General features: G+C 39.0%; 1 protein-coding gene across 3 annotated transcripts in view; it reads right to left on the bottom strand.

Moving 5' to 3' along the window:
• Nucleotides 1-1,213: 1,213 nt before the first annotated feature.
• Nucleotides 1,214-22,599, bottom strand: part of si:dkey-82f1.1 (DENN domain-containing protein 2A) — a 45,674-nt gene continuing 24,288 nt past the window's right edge. For all 3 annotated transcript variants that reach the window (XM_020703849.2, XM_011475899.4, XM_020703848.3), the window contains 17 exons: nt 17,039-17,166; nt 15,809-15,921; nt 15,534-15,731; nt 15,244-15,337; nt 12,808-12,852; nt 12,497-12,678; nt 11,012-11,121; nt 10,350-10,419; nt 10,125-10,202; nt 7,137-7,277; nt 6,894-7,042; nt 4,765-4,942; nt 4,615-4,656; nt 4,379-4,484; nt 3,468-3,749; nt 1,987-2,073; nt 1,214-1,895 (listed from right to left, as the gene is read on the bottom strand). In XM_020703849.2, coding sequence (XP_020559508.1) covers nt 1,864-1,895; nt 1,987-2,073; nt 3,468-3,749; nt 4,379-4,484; nt 4,615-4,656; nt 4,765-4,942; nt 6,894-7,042; nt 7,137-7,277; nt 10,125-10,202; nt 10,350-10,419; nt 11,012-11,121; nt 12,497-12,678; nt 12,808-12,852; nt 15,244-15,337; nt 15,534-15,731; nt 15,809-15,921; nt 17,039-17,166 — 2,035 coding nt within the window. In that variant the 3' untranslated portion in view covers nt 1,214-1,863. The remainder of the gene's footprint in view (nt 1,896-1,986; nt 2,074-3,467; nt 3,750-4,378; nt 4,485-4,614; nt 4,657-4,764; nt 4,943-6,893; nt 7,043-7,136; nt 7,278-10,124; nt 10,203-10,349; nt 10,420-11,011; nt 11,122-12,496; nt 12,679-12,807; nt 12,853-15,243; nt 15,338-15,533; nt 15,732-15,808; nt 15,922-17,038; nt 17,167-22,599) is intronic.

Genomic DNA, 22,599 nt, shown 5'->3' on the forward strand with positions numbered 1-22,599 from the left:
TTTTGACAGTTATTACAGGATTGAATGTGTCATGTCTTCTGGACTGTAAGCGCATGTATTCCTGTTTATAATGACGAGAAATTAAAATGTACAGAAGATTATTATTAAGTCAATTCATGAATTAATATTTTAAATTGATTTCTATGTATTTTTATTTTCGGTTTCTTTTGTTGTTTTTTTTGTTGTTGAAATTGCTTGAAATAAACCGAATAAATCTCCAAAAGCAGCACAAACTTGTGTTATGTTTCTAGTTTATTTAAACTAAATTACCAACAACAGCTTGTGATGTTCTGGTTGTTCTACATAGTTAGGAATTGCAAAGTAGTGAAAACCTGTCTGCACATGTATGTTTAAATGATTAAAATACATGATTTAAAAAATATATTAAAGTTTCCCTTAAAAACAGAATTAAACAACATTCAATTTAGCAAAGTTGGTGATTTAAGTCACTTTTTTGGCTAAATAGTTTTCCTCACATTTTTGACAAAGTTGACAGAAATTTTGTGTTTTCCCTCAAACTTGTATGTTCTCCCCTGCAGATAAAGGCGATGCACTAAAACTGGACTTGTTGCTCTAGTCAGTGACGTGTGGGAGGTGGAAGCTCAGAGGTGACCGGAAAGTTTGGACTACTAAGCAACAGGAGCATGCGTTTAGCGCCAGAGACCTCTAGTGGAATATGTGGGTATTGCAAGGACATTTTTATCACTTAACATCATTTTTTCTCCCTTTTTGTTTCAATCGAAAGCCAAGTTTGAATAAAAATACGTCAAATACAACATTGTTGCACTAAAAAAAGCAGTCTTTATTTCTCTAAATAGGCCTATGAATAAAGTTAGAATCAGGATGTAAATGTTGATGTCTTCTTAGGTCAGGGGTCTGTAACCTAAAGGTTCTGGAGCCACATGCAGCACTGTTATCATTAGATTGTGGCTCTCTGGCTTAAATAAAATATAAATAAACCCCAGTCTCAAGTCTATATTCACTTACTAAAAGCAAAACAAATGCAGATTTTTCTGAAGTTTTTTGCCTCTGGTTTTGATCCCAGACACACACCTTTTCTATGTGATCTGCAACAAAATCTACATTAAATTTAGCACTTTTTGTTTTGCACCAAACCATTTATAGAAATGTTGTTGCTTTAAATCTCTCCCTTGACTTTATTCTACACAATATGACCTAAATATGATGTATTAAAAATAAAGAGTTGGAGTCATTTTTATGTTCAAATCACTTTATTTAAAACGTTTTACTGCCTTTAAATCCATTTTAAGGCACCCTTACTCATGTCTGTAGATAAACAATATTTTAAGCTACACGCCTTCTTTCATTTTGGTCACATAACCTCCCCTGAAACCCGAGGAAGAGACATGTATTCAGGTTGAAAATAAAAAATAACATAAAATATTTCAAACAGTGTTACATATACTTTATAACCCCACATGGACTACAAATAACCTGTTCTAAAACTCTGTTAAATAAAGTTTTTTTCTTCCAACTAGAATAAAACAAGACACTCCTTTCATTAAAAGGAGGAGATTAACTTTGTCTAGACAGTAATATACATTAACTCACAAGCCTCCTGTGGAGGAAGGTTCACTATGAAAGCATCATCATGAAAAAGGTGGAATTGATAGAAAGTTTAGCAAGACACTGGATTATCTGGTTTATTAGAGACAGAAAAGCCTTTTCACTGGGATGTACAGTGATACACTGTAGAGACTGAGGTGTCTGCAATAACATCTTCACGTGTTGGTATAACAAATCTAATGAAATGGTTGGTTGGGCTCCCCAGATATTTATGTTAAATGTTCACATCCCATCATCCTCCACGCTTTCATCCTGCCTGGGATGATGATCCAAGTCTCATTTCTTGGAAAGGAACTTCATCTTGTTTCCTGGAAAAAGCAAAAGAATGTACCTCTAATTATAAAATATGACATATATGATTTTAATCGGATTATTCCAGAGTTTTAAAGTGAACCTCACCCAGGCCTTTAAGAAACTTGTTCACTCCTCTTTGCTCGCTGCCAGGAAGTGAATCCAAGTATTCCTGTGCTCGAATCTCAAAAAGCCCTGGACACAAGGTCAGAGGTCTTAATGCATCTGTGAACTCCAGTCGATGATGTCATGTAACCCTTGTGCTATCCTAGACACTTTACCGTTGGGAATTGGGTCATCTAGACCCACTAGACAGTGTGCTGAACCTTTTTTCTTCAATGATTTGTGATCTTCAGTGGTGTCCATGAATTTCATGAAATCTTTCCACCTTTATCCACCTTTGTCATGGTAGGGAGAACACGTCAATGTAAGGGTGGGGTCATCTAAGATAGCACAAGGGTTAACTGGAGCTCAGTTCATTCCAACAATTGCCTTCTTTATTCAGAGATCCCACCTTCTATAAAGGCAAGAAGAGAACTGCAACAAACATTCCTTTTTTTCCATTTTAAAAGCATTTACAACCACATGTATACCAAAAAACTTCTGTTTTTTGTATAATATTTCCGAAGCAAAGCTCTAAATTAAGATGACAGGATAAAAGCTTTGAATGCTACATGTTAAATAATAAATACATCATGTGCATCAAACAAAACAAATGAACTAAAACTTTGAAAAAATAATTTTGGAATTTGTACCTTTGAGCCCTGGACATAAATAAATGGGTTATTTTGTGCACACAAATAAGCATTTTGTGGGCACATTTGAGTATTGTGGTATTTGAGTACACAAATGAGTACTTTATCTGCATTTTGTGGCCACAAGTTAGTAATTTGTAGGCACAAATTGGCGTTGAGTGTGCACAAATGTGGCATTTTATGGGCACAAAATAGTATTTTATGTGCAGAAATTAGTATGTTGTGTACACAAATTAGCAGTTTGTGTACACAAAAATTTGTATTTTGTGAGCACATCTTATAGCTATTAAATGACATTTTGTGGCAATAAATTATCATTTTATGTGCAAAAATTACTAATTAGTGGCAAAAATATTGCATTTTATAGGCACCAATTAGTATTGTATGTGCATAAATTAACATTTTGTGTGCAAAGATTTGCATTTATTGTGCACAAAAGAGTATCTTGTGAGCACATATTAACAATTTTTAGCATCTTGTGGGAACAATTTAGTGTTTTGTTAGCAAAAATTAGCATTTATTAGTTTTTTGGCCCAAATTAACAGTTTGAGTACATAGTATTTTGTGGATACAAGAGCATTTTGTGCACAAATAATCTATTTTTTGCTCACAAATTAGCCTTTTGTGTGCACAAATTAGTTGTAGGAGTTGAAGAAGGAATCATTGAGTGCATAGCATGATGGTTTTTTCTTTGGTAACTTCTTGGACAAGGCTTTGTCACAGTGCAAAATACTGAAAACATTAAGTTGTGCACACAAAATGTTTATTTGAGGTAAAAAAAAAATTTATGAGTGCAGAAATGGTATCTGCTTCAGTGCCTTCCAATGTCAGTACCTTTGAGGCCCTGTCTGCGCAGCTCCCTCTCCTGCATGAAGCCGGTAAACATCTGAGTCTCCATGAAAACCTCCAGAAAGCGCCGTAAGCTCTTGGAAGTGACCGCTTTACGAAAGGCCTCCCGCTGAAAGGATGAGGGGGAGGAAGAAGTGGGGCTGGGTGTGGTGGCAGAGGAGACGGACTCGTCCTCACGCTCAGGTCCGCTCATAAAGAGGGAATAGTGACCCACCATCTCCACGAAGAACCGCACAAAGGCCTCTGACACCACAGTGCTGAGGGAGTCTGAAGGAGGAGAAGAAAAAATACCAAAAATATGACAGAAGTAAAATAAAATGCAATTCACTTCTTTTAGAAGTTTACATTCAGAACACTTAAAAATCAACTTTCAACCATACATTTTTGCAGAAAGGTCTCGTTTTATGATCTTATGCAATATTTTGTTTTATAAAAAGCTTGTGTTTTATATTATACAACCTTTATTGATTTGTTTTAACTGAACAACATAAAAGCAAGCCCTGATGTTCAAAGTTTTTACTTTTGTACTTTTTCTGTCCTAAAGCATCTTTAAGAAGAAAAACTTTAGGCAAGATCAAACAACGCCAGACTAGATGTAGGCAAGGGCCAGGACCCCCCCCCCAACAGGATGGCCCACAAAATAATAATTAAAGTATTATTAAATAAAGAAGTAAAAATGACCCAAAAAAACTCACAAGACCAGACACAAGCAAAAAAATCTAATAATAAAAAAATTAAAAAACAAAAAAAGTGTAAGGATGCTCGGGCAGTAAGATAGACAAAAGGAGAAAAGAAAGATAAATGCAGCATCAACAGGGCACTAACCAGTGACCTGCTTGTGCCCGTCCCAAGCCCGGTAAATGCAGAAGGTAGTATTAATGAAGGAGAAGAATCACCATTGAGCAGATCTCCCTTCTCGCTAGCCAGCTCCCTCCTCTTCTCCAGGACCTGCTCCAGAGCCGCCTGCAGCTTGTGAGGAAGAATGGAGTCCTCATCATCCAGCTGTAAAAACAAAACGTTAGCAACACAAATATAGCGTTCAACGGGTCATAAACATGTCAAATACACCTGAAATCTAAGTCTGTAAATGAAGCGTGTGGCTTATTTGTTTTAAAAACAAGAGAACTACCACCTGACGTAGGAAGCGACTGCTGCCAAGGTCAACGACCAGGACCTGAAAGCAGGGAAAGTGATGTCATTTCCTGAAGCCATTGTTCCGCACAGGAAGTGTCCAGAATCAAGGGCACCACAGGCGCAAACAAGGAAAAAAAAAGGCTCTTACTTCTTCAACGGGCATCTCTTTGAGCCGAGGGAGAGAACTGGAGAGGAGGCCGACGATGAAGGGGGTTGGCGTGCAGACGATGTCCAACATGGAGGCCGGCAGCACGGGGATGTATGTGTGCTGCCAGGTGAAGGGGTAGAGCAAAGCCACAATTGCATGACAGCACTGAGACAAAGTGCTGTGAAAAAAGAAAAAGAACCAGTCCAATTAGCAAAGTAGAGTCTTGTGAATCTTTGAATCCTTAAAAACTGGATGAAACATAATGTTCTTTTAGCAGCATCACAAGATAAGTTTAACTGGACTTCTTTAGGGAGCTGGATTACCCATCAACCATCTGTGTTTTGCTTTCCTCTCAGATAAAAGGAGAAGAGTTGATTTGGACCATCCAATCTAATGCCTGGTTGATAGAATACTATGTATTGTAACATCAGAATAAGCAAATAAGTGCAGCTAGGGATATCTATATATATAAAAGGCTAAGCTAGCTAGCGGCTAATATTTACAATGAAAACATTGTAACATATCATAGGTCCTAAAATACTTATTCACCATATGCAGAGGCAATAAATACGTTTTTTAAATGTTAAAGTGATGCTGACAAATTAACCAAAAACAGAAGATTAGTCAAGCAAATTAATGCCAAAACGACTAAAGTATAACTTCTCCACAACTCTTTCTTCTTTAACAGTAGACTGATCACTGTAGGGGTGTAACAATTTAAATAGAATTAATAAAGGAATCCATTTATATCCCTATAATCCAACCAGATCGATCTGTTGAAGGTGAGTTGTCGATCGCATCAACCTAAACCATTATAAAATCCTTTCAAAATAAAAGAAATAACTAGTGGAAACTACCATTTGAGACATGGTAGGTTTATTTTAGTATAATGTAAAAACGACCAAGTGCATCTGGGAAACTTCACCTGCACTGTTCAGTACCCAGTTCAGTGGTGGTGGTATGGGGGGGGGGGGGGGGGGGGGGGGCACTCTTCCTAAATCTTCTGCCCGACCCCCCATATTAAATGTTCTAGCTCCGCTCCCGACCAAGGAATTTATCTGAGTCAGACTGGTTACATTTTTAATTGACTTGACAGTAGTGATTCTGATCAAATCGGATTGTCTAATATAAGATTTAGAGTAAACCTATATTGTTCGTGTGAGCTCAGTCCATAATCTTTTATTACATTTTGTAATACTACCATCACTAATAATATATATTGTGCACAATTGCATAAACAATTAGGATATTTTTTTTGTGTAATTGGAAATAAATTCAGGCATGAAGGGGTTAAAAAAGAACAAACTCATTCTGAAATCACTGAACCATCAGGAAAAAAAGGAAAATCTTTACAAAAACCAGTTTCTTCAAGCTTTGAAAGAAAAGTGTGATTTTTTTCCACAAGATGGTGCTATTTTTATTCAAAAACCTCCCGCTTAACGTCACACCAGAACTTTACTGACCTTTTGTGAACATGTGAACTTACTGTAAAACCCCTTTGGGGATGTATAAAGTGTATTTGAATACCTTTTATGAAAAACAAACAAAAACTGAAATTATTGTGTCAGAGAAGCACATTTCGAAAGTTCCTGCTTAGCCTCTGATAACAGTAAATCCATTGAATGTTTTTTTTAAGGTAGAATTTGTGGAGGAACTCTGAACTTTTCCCAATATACAATTTCAAATTAGTCCTTGCAGGGAATTAACTGAAAAGTAACAATACTGACAAATAAACAGACCCTATACACATCAGGGATTCTGTGGATGCAGTACCTCAGTTCTGCACATGTGGCAGTTCTGGAGTTATCCTTTGGAGCCGCTTTTCTGGCGGCTGTGACAGTTTTCCAGAAAAGAACTGGCTGTTCCCATAGTGAGTGTATAAGACGGCTGCATTCCTTCCCGCACGCTTGGTCAGGATCTTCTTTTACTCAGTATAACTTAATATAATAAGATCTCAGTCTGAGCTTTAGTCTTTATGGAACAATACATGTTATATTTTCTACATTAAATGAATTGCAGAAACTGCAAAGACTTCACCTACTCTGAACAGGATGTATATAGCAAACTCAGCGACAGATCTTTAGGTTTCAAAAACGCTTTCTTCTCAAATGGCATCTTCCAACATTAACCTGAGTTTGTCAGCAGTGAAGATGACCCTGCGCTCCAGCAGCAGGGAGGCAAATATTCGGAGGAGGAGGCGGAGATTCAGTGAAGAGAAGAGACATTCAAAATCCACATGTTCCAGGCGCGAATCCGAGGGTCGACACAGTTCTATCACCTGCGGGTCAGAAGATGTGGAAACTCAGAAGAAATGGCTTTCAGAACACATTTGAGTTTAAACCTGGGAAGGAGACCCCAGGGCTTCTGCTCACCTCTGTGCCGCAGCCAGGTAGGAAGTTTTTGACTGATATGGTTCTCCCCGGAGCAGGAAAGGGAGCCTCCATAATGCCCCTCATGAAAGGCTGCACCAAAGCCGGAGAGATGGCCCTCCTTTTTTCCACTTCATCCAGGATCTGGAGAATAAGCATCCACAGTGGATTGTGTATACTGGTGATATTAACTTTGGGGTATTTGGGTTGTCAGTGGACTTCCTTCCTCAACAACAAAAAGCCCAATCTGGTTAAATCTCACCGCATTGGCGCACACAAAACAACACGAATAAATACTATTTAATAGCGATACTTGGTTAACACATGATCGTAAGTGTTATTGATTTCAAGATGATCAATCTCTATCCAGTTTTAAAAAAATTTTTTAAATAAATTAATTAAATATTTGGAAAAACGCTGGCGTTTTCACATTATTTTCAAAGGACGACTATATTTCCTAAGAATATTTCCTGGAAATCCTCTAACTTTACTTAAAAGCAGCTCAAAACTTCAAAATTAAAACTAGTCTGTCTGACAAACTCCAAGTTTGAGAAACCTGACACGTGTAACGTGTCTTCCCCTGCTCCCTATATAGTCATTCACTTCAGGGAGTACTGTCTAATGAACTCTGTGGTGAACTCCAAATGATGAAGATTTACGGCACAACGACATAACTCATTTGATTAATAATATAACATCAACTGCACAAAAGTAACTTTATAACTAACTAAATAGGATTAATACATATGTTTCATTAATGTGATGGTTATAACCCTTTTTAAGTATTTTTTCTAATAATTAATATGTTTTGTAATCCACCGTCTTTTATTATATATAAATCCCAAAGTGCTACACAGTCACATTCACCCATACACACACATATTGAGCTACTGATGCAGACTCTGCTGCCAAACACTCATGCCAATAACCACCAGGAGCGATGCAAGGTTCTTGCCCAAGGGCACTTTGGCCCATGAGCAGGCAGGGGTGGAACTGAGCCCACAATCTACCTGTCAGTGGTGGTGGGTTGGGTAGGTAGATGTAGGTAGGTAGGTAGCTACCTACCTACCTACCTACATCTACCTACCTACCTACCTACCTACCTACCTACCTACCTACCTACCTACACCTACCTACCTACCTACACCTACCTACCTACCTACCTACCTACCTACACCTACCTACCTACACCTACCTACACCTACCTACCTACCTACCTACCTACCTACACCTACCTACCTACACCTACCTACCTACCTACCTACCTACCTACCTACCTACACCTACCTACCTACACCTACCTACCTACCTACCTACACCTACCTACCTACACCTACCTACCTACCTACCTACACCTACCTACCTACACCTACCTACGTACCTACCTACCTACCTACACCTACCTACCTACCTACACCTACCTACCTACCTACCTACCTACCTACACCTACCTACCTACCTACCTACCTACCTACACCTACCTACCTACCTACCTACCTACCTACCTACACCTACCTACCTACCTACACCTACCTACCTACCTACCTACCTACCTACACCTACCTACCTACCTACCTACCTACCTACACCTACCTACCTACCTACCTACCTACCTACCTACCTACACCTACCTACCTACCTACCTACCTACCTACACCTACCTACCTACCTACCTACCTACACCTACCTAAAAAAACATCCACCTACCTACGTAGGTAAGTGGATGTTTTTTTAATTAACCTCTATTTGAATCAGTAAAGCGTTCAATGATTAGTTCCTCACATGAACCCTAACTGCAGATAAATCAGGTTAAACTGCAACTGCAGGTTTTAAAGACACAAGGTGAATTTATCGTAAAAATTTGATTAAAAAAAATCATCCTAATTCACAGCATCACGATTTTGGTAAACTATGAGTCACGAAATCCAGGTCAAGCACAATGGCATCTCCTGTTTATGTCTCTTTTAGATGATTCAGAATGACTTCAGCATCTCTCCACATGGCTGCAAGCCAGTTCTTAAGATGAAATAATTGTAGGATTAGCCATGATGTTTCAATCAGCAGGAGGGAGTCGACTGAAAAAACCTGGAGGTAATTTGCCAACTTTCTTGGTAATGAGAGTGGATTACATGCCTCGTCAATGAGCCTCAAAAAGAAGTTCACCATTGTTATAATAGATAATTAGACTAAAATATTTAAAATGGAATACAAAGACATTGTCAATAGCCAACTTACATCAACAAATGGCATTGAGTTTTTTAGTCTCCTATAAGTTCAGGCCTCCTCCTCTGCTCTTATGAATCCAATACAGAGTTTTAAATACCAAGCAGGTTTGTTTCTCCACCATATTTAGGAGCTTTGCAGTTCTCTCTATACATTTTGGCCCCTTAACGACTATGGTAACACAACTGTTAAACCTGCTGAAGTCCACTCAGCATTTATTGGCTCCAGGAGTGGATAAGTGAAACCAGCTTCAGGTTAAAACTCCATTACAAAGACAAAAGAAAAAGCCTTTAGCACAACTAGGGTGGGTTAAGTCAATAGTCCACATTTACAAGTTGAGGATGTTGTTACTGATTAACAAAATGATTAATCCCTCTAGAAATGTTGTTTTCTATGCTCTTTCAGCAATAAAGTTAAGACACCAAACATAGCAAGGAGTCGGTATAAATAAGGATTCCTACCATCATATATGGAGCTAAAAACCTACATCTGCAACAAACAGCAAACAAGCTCAAAATGTAGATAAATCTTAAGTTCATTACAGGGAACCCGTTCCACAGTTGAAACCACATCAGCTGCATTTCAAATGGGATGTTTTGGAGCCAGGACTGGTGGCTCCAAGGGGGAGTTCTGCAGCTGCAAAGGGTGGTACTTTCAGCAAGGGCGAGGCAGCATGTAAGAGTGGTGCACAACGCCAAGCAATATAACACATTTTAGAAGCAAGTAATAGATTTGCATGTAAGTCTGTGGGAAAGTAGCCACACCTACCTTTGAGAAGAGGTCGAAGCATCCGAGTCGACTGACGATACAGTAGACCTCTGGGAGCCTTCGGCCCTTACCGCTGGGCTGTTAACAGCAAAGAGAAATTAATAGGAAGGAATATAATTTCCATATATTGCTTTGCTAGGATCAGAAAAGTTACTCAAATTCGTATTTAAAGTCAGGTGAAGAAACATTGAAAGAATCAGAGGTGGTAATATTTTTAAAGCACACCAGCAAACGACGACAGTATCCAAACCGCCTGCTTCCATCTTCACCAGTCAAGACGAAAGAAAATGTTTCACTGTAAAGAAGAAATAAAGAGACAGAGTAAGAGAAAATAAAGGAAAAAGGTTATTTAAAATAGAATAAAGTAAAATACTTTGCAATTTAACAGTCACCAAAGGGCCTCACTTTTTGGACTTCAAGTATTAAAAAAAATTCTGCCTTGAAGCACAGAAGATTTTAGAACCTGTTTGGTGTGCTGTCGGCAGACCCTGTGAAGGTGAACTTGGACAGCCTTTCATTCATCAAATGTTCTGCTTTGGGTAATTATTAAACACCCCTTCTTGGAACAAAAGGAAAACTGAGAAGATAGATTGAGCAACACAACCCTTTTTTAAACAGAAAACAAAGAGAGGTGACGTTCAAATGGCAGTGTTCAGTGCTGAATCTGATATCTCTCAAAGCATGGATTTGTCATTGTCTCCCCCCAGTAGTTAATGACAGACCAGTCCTGACAAACTGTTAGGTCATTTTCTTTAAGGCATTTCACTGCTGGGTGGCTATTATCCTCTAAAGATTCCTGAGTTTTCATCATTCAAGTGGGAAATTCCACTGTCCCTGTTTGTTAGACCTCTTGTTGGCCCCCTGGCAGCATTGAGGCTTGGACTGACCTGGGGAAGTTGTCGACAGGCGCCCAGTCTTTGGCATCAGGGAAGCAGAACTGTGGAATAACCTTCAGCTGGTCCTCAGTCTCTCGCATGAACTTAAAACTCCTTTCAAGCTGGACAGTGAGGTGACAGCATTTGAATCACTATTAGAAACTGAACAGTTGAGAGTGTGACATTTTTTTTTTGGATATAAAAAAAAAATTTTATGACACGTTTGCAGTGCATCATACGCCACTTTCGTGGCTGTGTTTATTTATAAAGAGAATGTCATTTTTAATGTCCATTTTTGCTGTTATTTAGGAATGTTGTTTTTGCTGCCACAGAAAAAGTGAATTTCCCCATCGTGGGATGGATACAATCATCTAACTAACTAACTAACTAACTAACTAACTAACTAACTAACTAACTAACTAACTAACTAACTAACTAACTAACTAACTAACTAACTAACTAACTAACTAACTAACTAACTAACTAACTAACTAACTAACTAACTAACTAACAATCTAAGTTTGAGCATTCTGTTCTTTAATCAATGCTTGACATGTACAGAACAAATTAGGAAAGTGAGCAAGAAATCTTGTAGGTACAAAAAACATTTTAAAATAATCCTCATTTGCATTCAAATAAAAATGTGTTTGACCAATCTATCTGTTTAAACCCCCGATGATTTGAAATGTAATAACTCAATGAAATTCTAGCTTTTCCTGATATGCTACCTGAAAGAAATGTCTTAAAACTTTATTAAGATGCTTAAGAAATTTGCTTTTGGCTGTGAAGGACAATAAATCTTTCCTAGAGGATCTTTACACTGGGCAGCAGTGGATGCAGTTTATTGTTTATGGAGAAAAACACCTATAAATGTTTGGTTTTAGCTACTTTATAACTTTATGACCAAAACTGAATTTAAAGCTGCATCTGTTACAAACTTGGCAAATATGGGAGGGTTTGAAGTGGGGAAGACGTTGTATACTTTAGACTGAAGATTTATTTAATGAAATAATCTTATCCATATAAAAGCAAAACCATTAAAAGAAATATGTACAATATTCCATAGTTTGTGGGTAAGTTCTGTATCAAAGATATTGGCAGCATTTGCTGTGGTTTCCACTCCAAACAAAGAAACAGCTCCACAGCAAACATCTGCTTGTATTCTAGTTTTTGTCATTCTAAGTTTCCAAGACTAAAAATAAGTTCTTCTGTCATTTCGTTGCTGTTTTTTCTACATATCCGCCTTTCTGTGCATGGAAACAATAGTTCAACAGAGCAATCAGATCTATCAATGGTGGAGGACCATCACTCACACTTAGACAATTGCTACAAACAGTACAAGATCAGCAAAAAAGGACAGTTCATAATGAATTTTAACATAAATAAAAATGATTAAATATAGAATGTGGTTAATATTAGCCTTGAAACAGCATGTGCTCATTAAGAGGAAACTATTAGTTATCTTATTAGTGACAGCCTCTGTCCTAGTGTTCCTACCTTTAAAGGAAACTGCTGAGTGACTTCTGGCAGATACGGGACTCCAGCCTTCGTCTTGTGGAGTGCAACAACGATGAAATACTCAAAGAGTTTTCTCTCCTGTAACTCCAAGAAATTCCTCTCTAATGTCCGGTGCCGGCCTGCCTGCATGGACTGGACCAAGACGAGCCGCTGACTGTGAGCTAAGACCAGTAAAAGATATTTTATTCCAATTCACATCACTGAACCTTAAGTCTGAAAACATGTGCAAAGGCACATATAATGCATATTGGACTTTGAAGATTCTTGTGTTTTAAGTTTCATGTTCTCACCTTTAAGCTTTTCTTCTGTGTCACTTTCTGACTCGCTGTTTTCATCTGTGAATAAATAAAAAAACAGAAAAAAGTAGAATATGACATCAAAGAAAAATCTACAATAAAAATGACATCTGTGACCACAAAAGTTCTCAAATCTGGGTCAGTTCCAAATGACCCATCGGTGTATATTTGTCCATACAATTAAGTTAAAAGATGCATCTAAAAATAGAAATTGTGCGCTTTTCAAATCCATCAGTCTCTGAGTAAGGCTGTAAATAAATGAAAAGACAACGCCACTAGATGTATGTACCCTAAAAGGAAAAAGTGCATTTTCAATAGAACATATAAAGGGGTTTCTCAAATTTCGCTAAAAAGTACAACAGAAACTTTAGCCAGTAAAGTTATTTAATAGAATTTTACTGTGTGGCCTTAATCTGGTCTTTTCTATGCTAAATACATTCACTGGCCTTTTTATTTGGCACATCTGTTCAACTGCTTGTTAACGCAAATTTCTAATCAGTCAATCACATGTCAGCAACTTAGCGCATTAAGGCATGTAGACATGGTCAAGACAATTTGCTGCAGTTTAAAAGCAGCATCAAAATGAAGCAGAAAGGCGATTGAAGTGGCTGGTTACTGCTGATCTAGTAACCAGTGAGTGGCAGTTCTGTGGGTGGAAATACTTTGATGATGTCAGAGGAGAATGGCCAGACTGGTTCCAGCTGATAGAAAGTCAACAGTAACTCAAATAACCACTGGTTACAACCGAGGTCTAAGAAGAGCATCTCTGAACACACAACACACCCAACCTTGAGGCAGATGGGCTACATCAGCATGAAGACCACACTGGGTGTCACTCCTTTCAGCTAAAAACAGGAAACTGAAGCTACAATTCACACAGGATCACCAAAACTGGACAATAGAAGATTGGAAAAACATTGTCTGGTCGGATGAGTCTCCATTTCTGCTGCAACATTCAGATGGTAGGGTCAGAATTTGGTGTCAACAACATGAAAGCAGGGATCAATCCTGCCTTGTATTTAATTCAGTTCAATTTTATTTCTATAGCCCAAAATCACAACAACAGTCATCTCAATGAGCTTTGTACCGGTAAACGTAAAATCGAAAGGATCATGAATACATAGAATTCAATAGGAAAATACAAAACTGAACTAACTAAACACACTAAACTAAACTGGGCAACCCTGCCCTTGGACCCTCGTTCATGGTAAGGAAAAACTCCTAAAAAAGCTGGGGGAAAAACTTGTATCAACAGTTCAGGCTTGTGTTGGTGGTGTAATGGTATGGGGGATATTTTCTTGGCATACTTTGGGCCCTTTAGTACCAACTGAGCATGGTTAGAACAACACAATGAGTTCACTGGACTCAAATGGTCTCCACAATCACCAGATCTCAACCCAATAGATCACCTTTGGGATGTGGTGGAACGGGAGATTGGAATCATGGATGTGGAACTGACAACTTTGGAGCAACAGCGTGATGATATTATGTCAGTATGGACCAAACTCTCAGAGGAATGTTACCAGTACCTTGTTGAATCGATGCCACCAAGGATTGAGGCAGTTCTGAAGGCAAAAGGGGGTCCAACCTAGGACTAGCAAGATGTACCAAATAAAGTGGGGTTCTGTCCTCTTTTCTCATCTACTTCTACCCTTCCTCTCCTCAATTTTTGATCATCATTTATCATTTAGTTTTCCATGCCTCTGTTTGGTGCAGTGCGATTCATGTATTGTCACTCTTTCCCTCTCCCCTCCTGGGGAGTGGGAGTGCTTCCAGACTCCAGTTGGCTCATCCGTGCTCCAGTTCCTGACCGAGTACCTCGTCTCTGCTCCTGCTCCTACACCTGGCTGTGGTTCCTGTCTCCGGCTCGACTCGCGCCCCTGACTGTCCCCCCAACTCCGGCTAGATGAAGATCGTCTGCTGGACTTTATATTTGTAGTTGTAGGGTTAGATAAGTTAATTCTTCACAATGAGTTCTGGTAAATCGCCTGTCCGTCCTGGGGGAGGATCCCTCCTTCATGTGGGCACCCCTGAGGTTTCTTCGTTTTTTCTGGAATCCGTTTTTTTAGGAGTTTTTCCTTACCGCGAAGGGGGGTCTAAGGGCAGGGATGCCAGTATAGCTTAGTCAGTTTGTTAGTTCATTTTAGTATTTTCCTATTGAACTCTTTCTATTCAAGATCCTTTTGAGTTCATGTTTTACTTTGAAGCCCATCGAGACAACTGTTGTTGTGATTTTGGGCTATACAAATAAAATTGAATTGAATTGAATTGAATTGAATTGAATTGAATTGAATTGAATTGAATTGAATTGAAAGTGGCGGGTGAGAGTACTTTATTAGATCTTTAGCTTTGAAAAAAATTCCACCACTGTCCAGTCTCATGGATTGACAGAAATAAGTGTGTTTTGGTAGTGGTTGTTTGTAGCCTCACCTCTCCCTGAGCTGGACTCTGCAGACTGAGAAACCTTCTTCATGTGCTTCTTGCCTCTGCGTGCCTCAAAGATGCCATTGATTCTCAGCACCATCTGAAGTCAAGGAGCAGTAACATTAATCTCCTGATTGCATCAAAGAAATTCCCACAAAAATCACTTCATTTTATTTTCACAGAGAGTTGCTTCAGTCACTCATCCTTTTGACTGCAGGAGGAGGGGACCAGCACTGAACCTCCTTCAATTAGTCATAAATCACCGGTTCTGGCAGGAGGCCTCCAGACCTTCATACCTTGGGGATCTTCCTCCGTCTGCGGTTGTGAGGATCTCCGGAGAGACAGGGAGTGTCGTCGGGGCTGCTGGGTGTAGACGGGGGGCTGATGCGGGAGGGGGAGGAGATGCCAGTGTCTCTGTTGGTTTTGCGAAGCTCACAGACTTTGAAGCTCCGTCGCTCTGAGTTTTGTCGGAAAAACCCCGACTTGCTGGAGAGCTGTTGAAGACGCAGGCATGGTAATGTACTTCAGAGCAGATCCAGAATACCTCTGTGTGACATTTGCAATTAGATACCTTAGTGGGAGTATCTGGGACAGAAGAGGAGAAGACAGGTGAAATGCATTTGCTCCCCAAGCAGCTACGCTCCAGCTCTATGTCTTCATAAGGGTTTTCTTTGGATGGTGGATCTGCAGACCATAAAACATCCAGTAAAAACCCATGAAATCTGTGGCAGCTGGGTTGCACAACAGCCCAAATAACGCACACTTTATAAAAGAGCACATGAGTACTCTTTCCATATCAGCTATGCTTGTTTGTCCAGATAATTTCAACTCCAGATGTGCCGAGAACATCTGCAAGAAGCAGTCCCAGCTCACGTTTCACTATGATAAGAGTGTCTGCAGCAACAAGCAACCCACCAAGTAAACCAGTTTTCCCACATTGTGTCATTTTCTCTAATTGTTTGCCTATATCTCCTCCCCAGCTCAATCAATCCGTCCGCCAGATGTGACCTGCAAATCCAAGCTTGGTTCCCCGCTCTTTCTCCGTGTGCTGTTTTCCACATTGCTGACTGATGAGACAGTCACGCTAACGTCTGCAGTGTTTCGTGTGCCGTCAGCCATTCACATGTGACAGTGCATTAGCCTTTCAAGTCTGTATTTAAGTTGTGGTGACAAGAACGTGAATAGTTGTGAATTTCAAACCGTTTTTTTAGAGATTTATGTGAGAAGAACACACCATCAATGTCTTCATTTTTATGTCACTGTCCTTACAATGTCTTTTTTTTTAGTCTGTTAAGTGAACAATGTCTCCATGTTCTTAGGGCTAAGGGAAAGAACAAAAGCTTTACATGTAGCTAAAATATGCCATGGAATCATTAAGGCACAGAGAGTTTATGTGGGAACATTCATGAAACACCAATGAATGCACACGTACAATAAAGTGCATCCACTGTACAATCACTGCAGCTGCCTCACACACCCCAGCCTCCTACACTGTGAACGCTGACAGTGCAGGGCTTGAGGTGGGGTTGGTAAAACACAGCAGACAATAAAGACGGGGCATATCGTAAGTTCCCTTAATGAAAATTTTAATGAAAAAACTTGTTTGTCTTCAACAACTCCGCTGAACTCTGAGACGCAGACAAAATGAGAAGTCCAAGAGTCAGGCAAAACCCGGCTGAAGAATCAAAGAGTCAAACCCAGGGTGCAGTTCCACTGAAGATCAACCAGTTCACAACCGAGTGTCAAACAACAGCTGGGACATGAATGCTCCAGGTTCTGAAACGAGATGGATGATACGTACCTTGAATGTCCTCATAGACATTCTCTTCTGATAAAGTGCATGCTAGGCCCAGTCTGGACTGAGCGTACCAGTCCACCTGGACGCTGTCTGAAGAGGACTGGAGCAAATCCTCGAACTCATAGGACTTTCTGCAGGAAAGAAAGCACAAAATTGGGCAAAAGTAGGGTACATTCCAGGGAGCTCATACATCAGAAATTAAATAATTTTTTTTTCTTCTGACCTCACAAATGGACATGGTCATGACAATTACAACTGGCCTGCAAAGAAACAGGAACAGCAAATGTAGAAATCATTTTTTTTCAAGTCTTTTAGCTTTAAAATCCCACTCGATCATCTTTTGATCTATTTTATGAGTGTTCCCAGTGGTCATTTATTGATCCTTTTGCAGTTTTTTATTAAGATCAAACAAACTCTGTCATTTCTTCTGCAAAGTTGCAGTGATTTATTCGAATTTCTCCTCTAAGTTGTGGGCAGAACTGTTGACTAAGCCCGCCCCCACTTCCTGTCACCCATTTGTATTCACACTCTCCCGCTTGCTACAGCCCCCCACACCCCCAACCTAACATTATTAGTCAGACAAAAATGACGAGCAATATCAGAGCTATTCTGCCGTACAGTTTAGATTCAGATTCCATCTCAGACAAGGAAAACAAAGACTTTCATCAGAATGGAGCAGAGAATTTGAATTTGAAATAACAAATACCCAGAAATCCAATTTAAAACTGAATTTTCTTTATAATTGTTCTCCATCATAAGAAAAATCCCACAAAAACATGTTAAAAAAAACACTATTTTCATTCAGTTTCACCAAATTTAAAGGGTAGGGACTAAAGTGAATGATTGCCTGTCCAGAAAGGCTTATCAGAGCATAATTTGAGCAGAAGAAGACCTCCACATATGGTCTGGAATGTAACTGATCCAGTTCAGGCCGCTGGAGAAAGCGAACAATAGATGTGCTCCAATAATGCAATGTTCACATTTTTCTGTTTTCCCCACTGAGCACTTTATTTAGAGCAACCATTTGAATCTGAGTATGACTGAGAAGTGAACATTCCAGCAAGCTAACTGTTCGTGGCTTATGTAGGGATTCACAAACTGGATTGAATTTCACATTTAAAAATTTAGCTAATTTAAAAGCCCAAATCCAAATGAGCGGAAAATAAAAAACATTTGTGCTTGCCAAGGCTCTTACACAAGAACTTGTTATTTTGAAAAGACGTGCAAAAGCTGGAATAAACTATTTTTTACGTTTCAAAACCCAGAATAAGCTGACGTGCACATTCCTGGGATCTAACCATGGAGCTGATTTAATGGGATATTTAGAAACAGGATGAGGTCACCAGTGCCTTTGATTTACAGCATATGAGGGAAAACGTTTTGTTGCCACGGAAACAATTATAGACAAGAAAGATGGAGCTAAAGGTGATTGCTGTTCTTATTTTTTACATTATTGCTGATCTTTGTTAAATGATTTCCAGTACATGATTCACAATCTACCAATTTGGAAAAAAGTTGAACCTCAACATCAAACCGAAAAGTAAAAATATCACAGGATTCTTACATTTATTATTATTTAATCACGAACGACGTAAACAATAAAAAGAAGTGCCACATTGTGTTTTCCCTGCAAATCCAGAAAAGGGAATTGTTTGTCGTGAACTACCTGTGTCTCTTTCTGGTCTTACTAAGTGTTGCAGATATGAAAACACAAACAATTTAAAACTCCGCTGAACTTTTCCTGAAAAGAGATGGATCTTGCCTCCTAAAATCAAAGACAAACACCACCATCCACGTCGGTCTGAACAACAGATCCGAGGCAGAACCCACTAAATTCCTTTCTGGGTCACAGGGCTGCTGGAGCCTATCCCATCAGCTTTTAGGTGAAGGGGGGGGTTACTGTACACCCTGGGCAGGTTACCAGTCCATTGCAGGATTAACATTGTTTACAACTTAGTGTAAGGTGTGAGCATCGATGCTTGAGTGCATTAACATTCTTAACTCAACTTTCTTCCATTTAAAATGAAGAATATAATGCATCATCCTGAGAGAAAGTGTGTAAAAATGTTTTGGGACTTCTTAAGTGGGAAGCAGCACCTGAATGCCACTTCCCTTTTTAATCAATATAAAAATACTAAGTACATGATTAGTTTCTTAGAACCCCAATTTAAGGAAAACCCAAATGCAGGGAAAGCTGAGTTTTTTTTAAAAATTCAAGTCAAAATTAAAAGACTTAATTATAACTAGAATCAGTATTTACAATTACAAAATAAAGAATGTCAAAAACAAATACATTTGGTTTTAAATGGCAGTTTGACAAAACAAATTAACAATTAACTGAATCATATACGGTTTATTCAATCAATTTTTACATTTGTGATTTGAATACATTCAATAGTTTGATAGCAATACCACATGTATGTTTCTTCTTCTTTTTCTTTTTTTTAAAAGATTTTGGAAATTATTATGCCTTGTGGAAAAAGATTTTCTTTTAATCATTTCCAGTTTAACCCTTAGCCACGGATGCAAACATGCATCAAACCCCTTTAGCATCTACTTGAAATCAAAAACATAAGAAACAAATTCAGGTGTAAAGTTGTTCTTTAAGTCTTCCACAACTTAATATCATGAACCTAAATCATTTGAAAGATGTTCTATCAGCTAAAATTCTTTCCTGTTCTGATTTTTTTTTTTTTTACCATTTATCACCCATTTTCCTAAAACAATAATTTAAATTATAACGATTAAACAATTGAAAATTAAATCAATTTCTTAAGGAATAAAAGTGTACTTTTTCTTAAGTTTCATGTTTAATTTCTGCTGTGAACATAAAATCTGATTTAACATATTTTAGTTTCACTTCATCAAAATTGTTTTAGATAGTCTAACAAATGCAACAAATAATTTTGAAAGAAAGAAACTAAAAGGCCATTTCCAAACATTCTAAAAACAATAATTGCAAACATGAACATAGAGCTGTGACGGTGTGGGATTTTTGAACCAGCAGGGGGCGCGTGTCGCGGTTAACCGCAGCCCCCCGCCCCAAAAGAATAAACACAAAATTCCTCAGCGGCCGCGTCAGAAATAAATACAAGTACAACGCAGTATTCTTTATTAAAAAATAACAGTAACAGCTAACTACTACCTATCTAACTAATGAACTAACTATGTAGGTGTTGTAGAATGACTATGTGTGTCAGCGCTGTGTGTGTAGGAGGAAGGAGCGCACACAATTGTGTTGGGGGTGCGTGTTGATTCTTCTGCAGCGGACCACTCTCGAGCCTCAAGCAAGGCTTCACCTGCGCTCTCTGGTACAGACATCTTCTCAGAATATTATATATTGCCCAGTAATAAACAAGACTGCAGACACTTTGTCACCTTTCCAGTAGCCGTGAAGCCTGACACCCATGAAGAACGCGGGGTAGGAGGCTCCGTATAGACACGTAACGTTGCGCTGCACAAAATAGTTCCCAAACAAAACATATAGTGATATCCATCGCACTCTAACAGTGGACGTTCATCTTTGGTGTTACAGAGTGAAGGAGAACAGTAATAACCCCCCCCCCCCCCAAACATCCTCTGGCGGGCGGCCGTGTCGTGCACTTAAGAACGCACGCAGCTTGTAATGGAAATGAAAACAATGAAAATTAATAATTAGAACGCAGTAAATTTGTCGAATTTCCTGCGAGACGGAAACTTCTGTTGTAGAATGATGATGTGTGTGTGCTTCTGAAACCGCACAAGTGTGTGTGTGAGAAGAGGAAGCCGCGTGCCACGCGTGGCTCTAAGAGGGAGTGGGAGATGCGTGCAGCGCAAGAGGTGAGAGTGAAGGAGTGAAGGAGAACAGTGATAAAAGGTTTCCCCCAGAAACCCTTGAAGTCTGAACACAGGACTAGCAGAAAAGTAAATTATCAGTAAAGATGAATGTATTTAATGTGTTTATTATAGTTCCAATCACGCACCATATGCAGAACTTTCAACAACAACAAAAAACTTTAAAAAAAAATAAAAGTGCGGTGTTGCGGTTATGCGGTGATGAGGTCACACCCCTACATAAACAGCCCATAAACGTCAAGAATTGTCAACAGTTTTTTACGTTTATGGGTACAAATAAAAAATAGTGTTTTGGAATAATCTGCATAGAGGAATTTGTTTACTTTACTTTTCTCACTTTAGTTAATTCCTTGAAACCTGGATTTATTTCCAGCTATGAACAAAAAATCACTTATGTTTTTGCTTTCAATTAGCTGCAAAATTAAGGTAATTTAGGAGCAGAAGAAGCATCAAAACATCAATATGCATCTAGGGGTTAAACGCAGCCCAAGATTTAATCGGAAGAAAAAAACCAACAAACCCCAGAGAAAGAGAAGAATAGAGGGGGATGTGTGACCTTATCAAAGTATTACAGCCAAGTGGACTTGGTTTATTTTTTTACCCACTACTTCAATAGAATCAATCTGGATGAATGAGAATCGACACAAGTATTTTTTCTGCTCTCCGAAAAGGGCTGGGAAGTGACTGGCTGCTTATGATGCTGATGTTAGTGGAAGGAGGTGACAGTCAATACTGCCATGGCAACAACGTCCTTATACACAAAGATCAAACAGTTATTCTGTCCTGGTTTTGATAACAGAAACAAATAAATCTGTTCTTATTGTTTGGCCCTCAAGGCTCTGAAGGTCAAGTAGCCGCATGTTGTTGCCACATGTTGACAACGGCTCATAACGCAATTTAGTCAATCACAATCAAGAAATCTTAGAGACAGTTTTTAGAAAGCGATGGGGGCCACTAATCTTTTTTTTTTTTAGTAAAGGAGCATGCAACCAAGTCACATATTGAACGGACTTTGGACATGCATGATCTACAGTATGGTCTCATTCTGAGAACATCTTGGCTGAATGCAAATTGCTTCCCTTCCCCTCTGGCTCCTCTCTATTGCCCCATTTGTGGGGTCATTGGGAGCTGTGGTGGTGTCTGAAAGGCATTTCTTCACATGGGTTTTCTCTGAAGCACTGAAGTTTACATTTAAATGTAAACATTGAGTTCTTGTTCAAGCATGACTTTTTAAAGTTACAAAACCGATGTTGTAATGTGTTTTCTGAGTTGCGCAGCTGCGTGCTAACGTAGATCACTGGCGACTATTGATGGCGTCATAAAGTGATAGTAGCGTCCGAATTTAAAGAAACAATTTTTACATTTTCCTCCGCTTGGAGGGATAAATGTAGGGATATTGGAGAAGTAGGGAAGCATATCAGATTCAACCTTTGTCTCTCTGAATGAAGGATCTTGAGTTCCAGGGGAAGGTAAACCATGAAGAACATTGTTAAACATGCACCCAATGAATATATTTAACCCAAGACAAGGCCATCTTTTCGGTGGGGATTTTAGACTTCAGGAGAAGCTCATTTCTGATTTTCACATAGAAAAAAATATCCCTTCACTGCTGCATAAGTCATGCTCAAAGCATCATGGAAAACAAGCAGCAACACACTGATAACATCCAGCCTGAAAGATTTTGAGTTGATGAGGAAACAAGTGAAAACCTGTTTAAAGGAGAAGGAAGA

This window comes from Oryzias latipes, chromosome 6, assembly GCF_053564925.1.
Source record: "Oryzias latipes strain Hd-rR chromosome 6, Olatipes_Hd-rR_3.1".
NCBI classification, from domain to species: Eukaryota; Metazoa; Chordata; class Actinopteri; order Beloniformes; family Adrianichthyidae; genus Oryzias; species Oryzias latipes.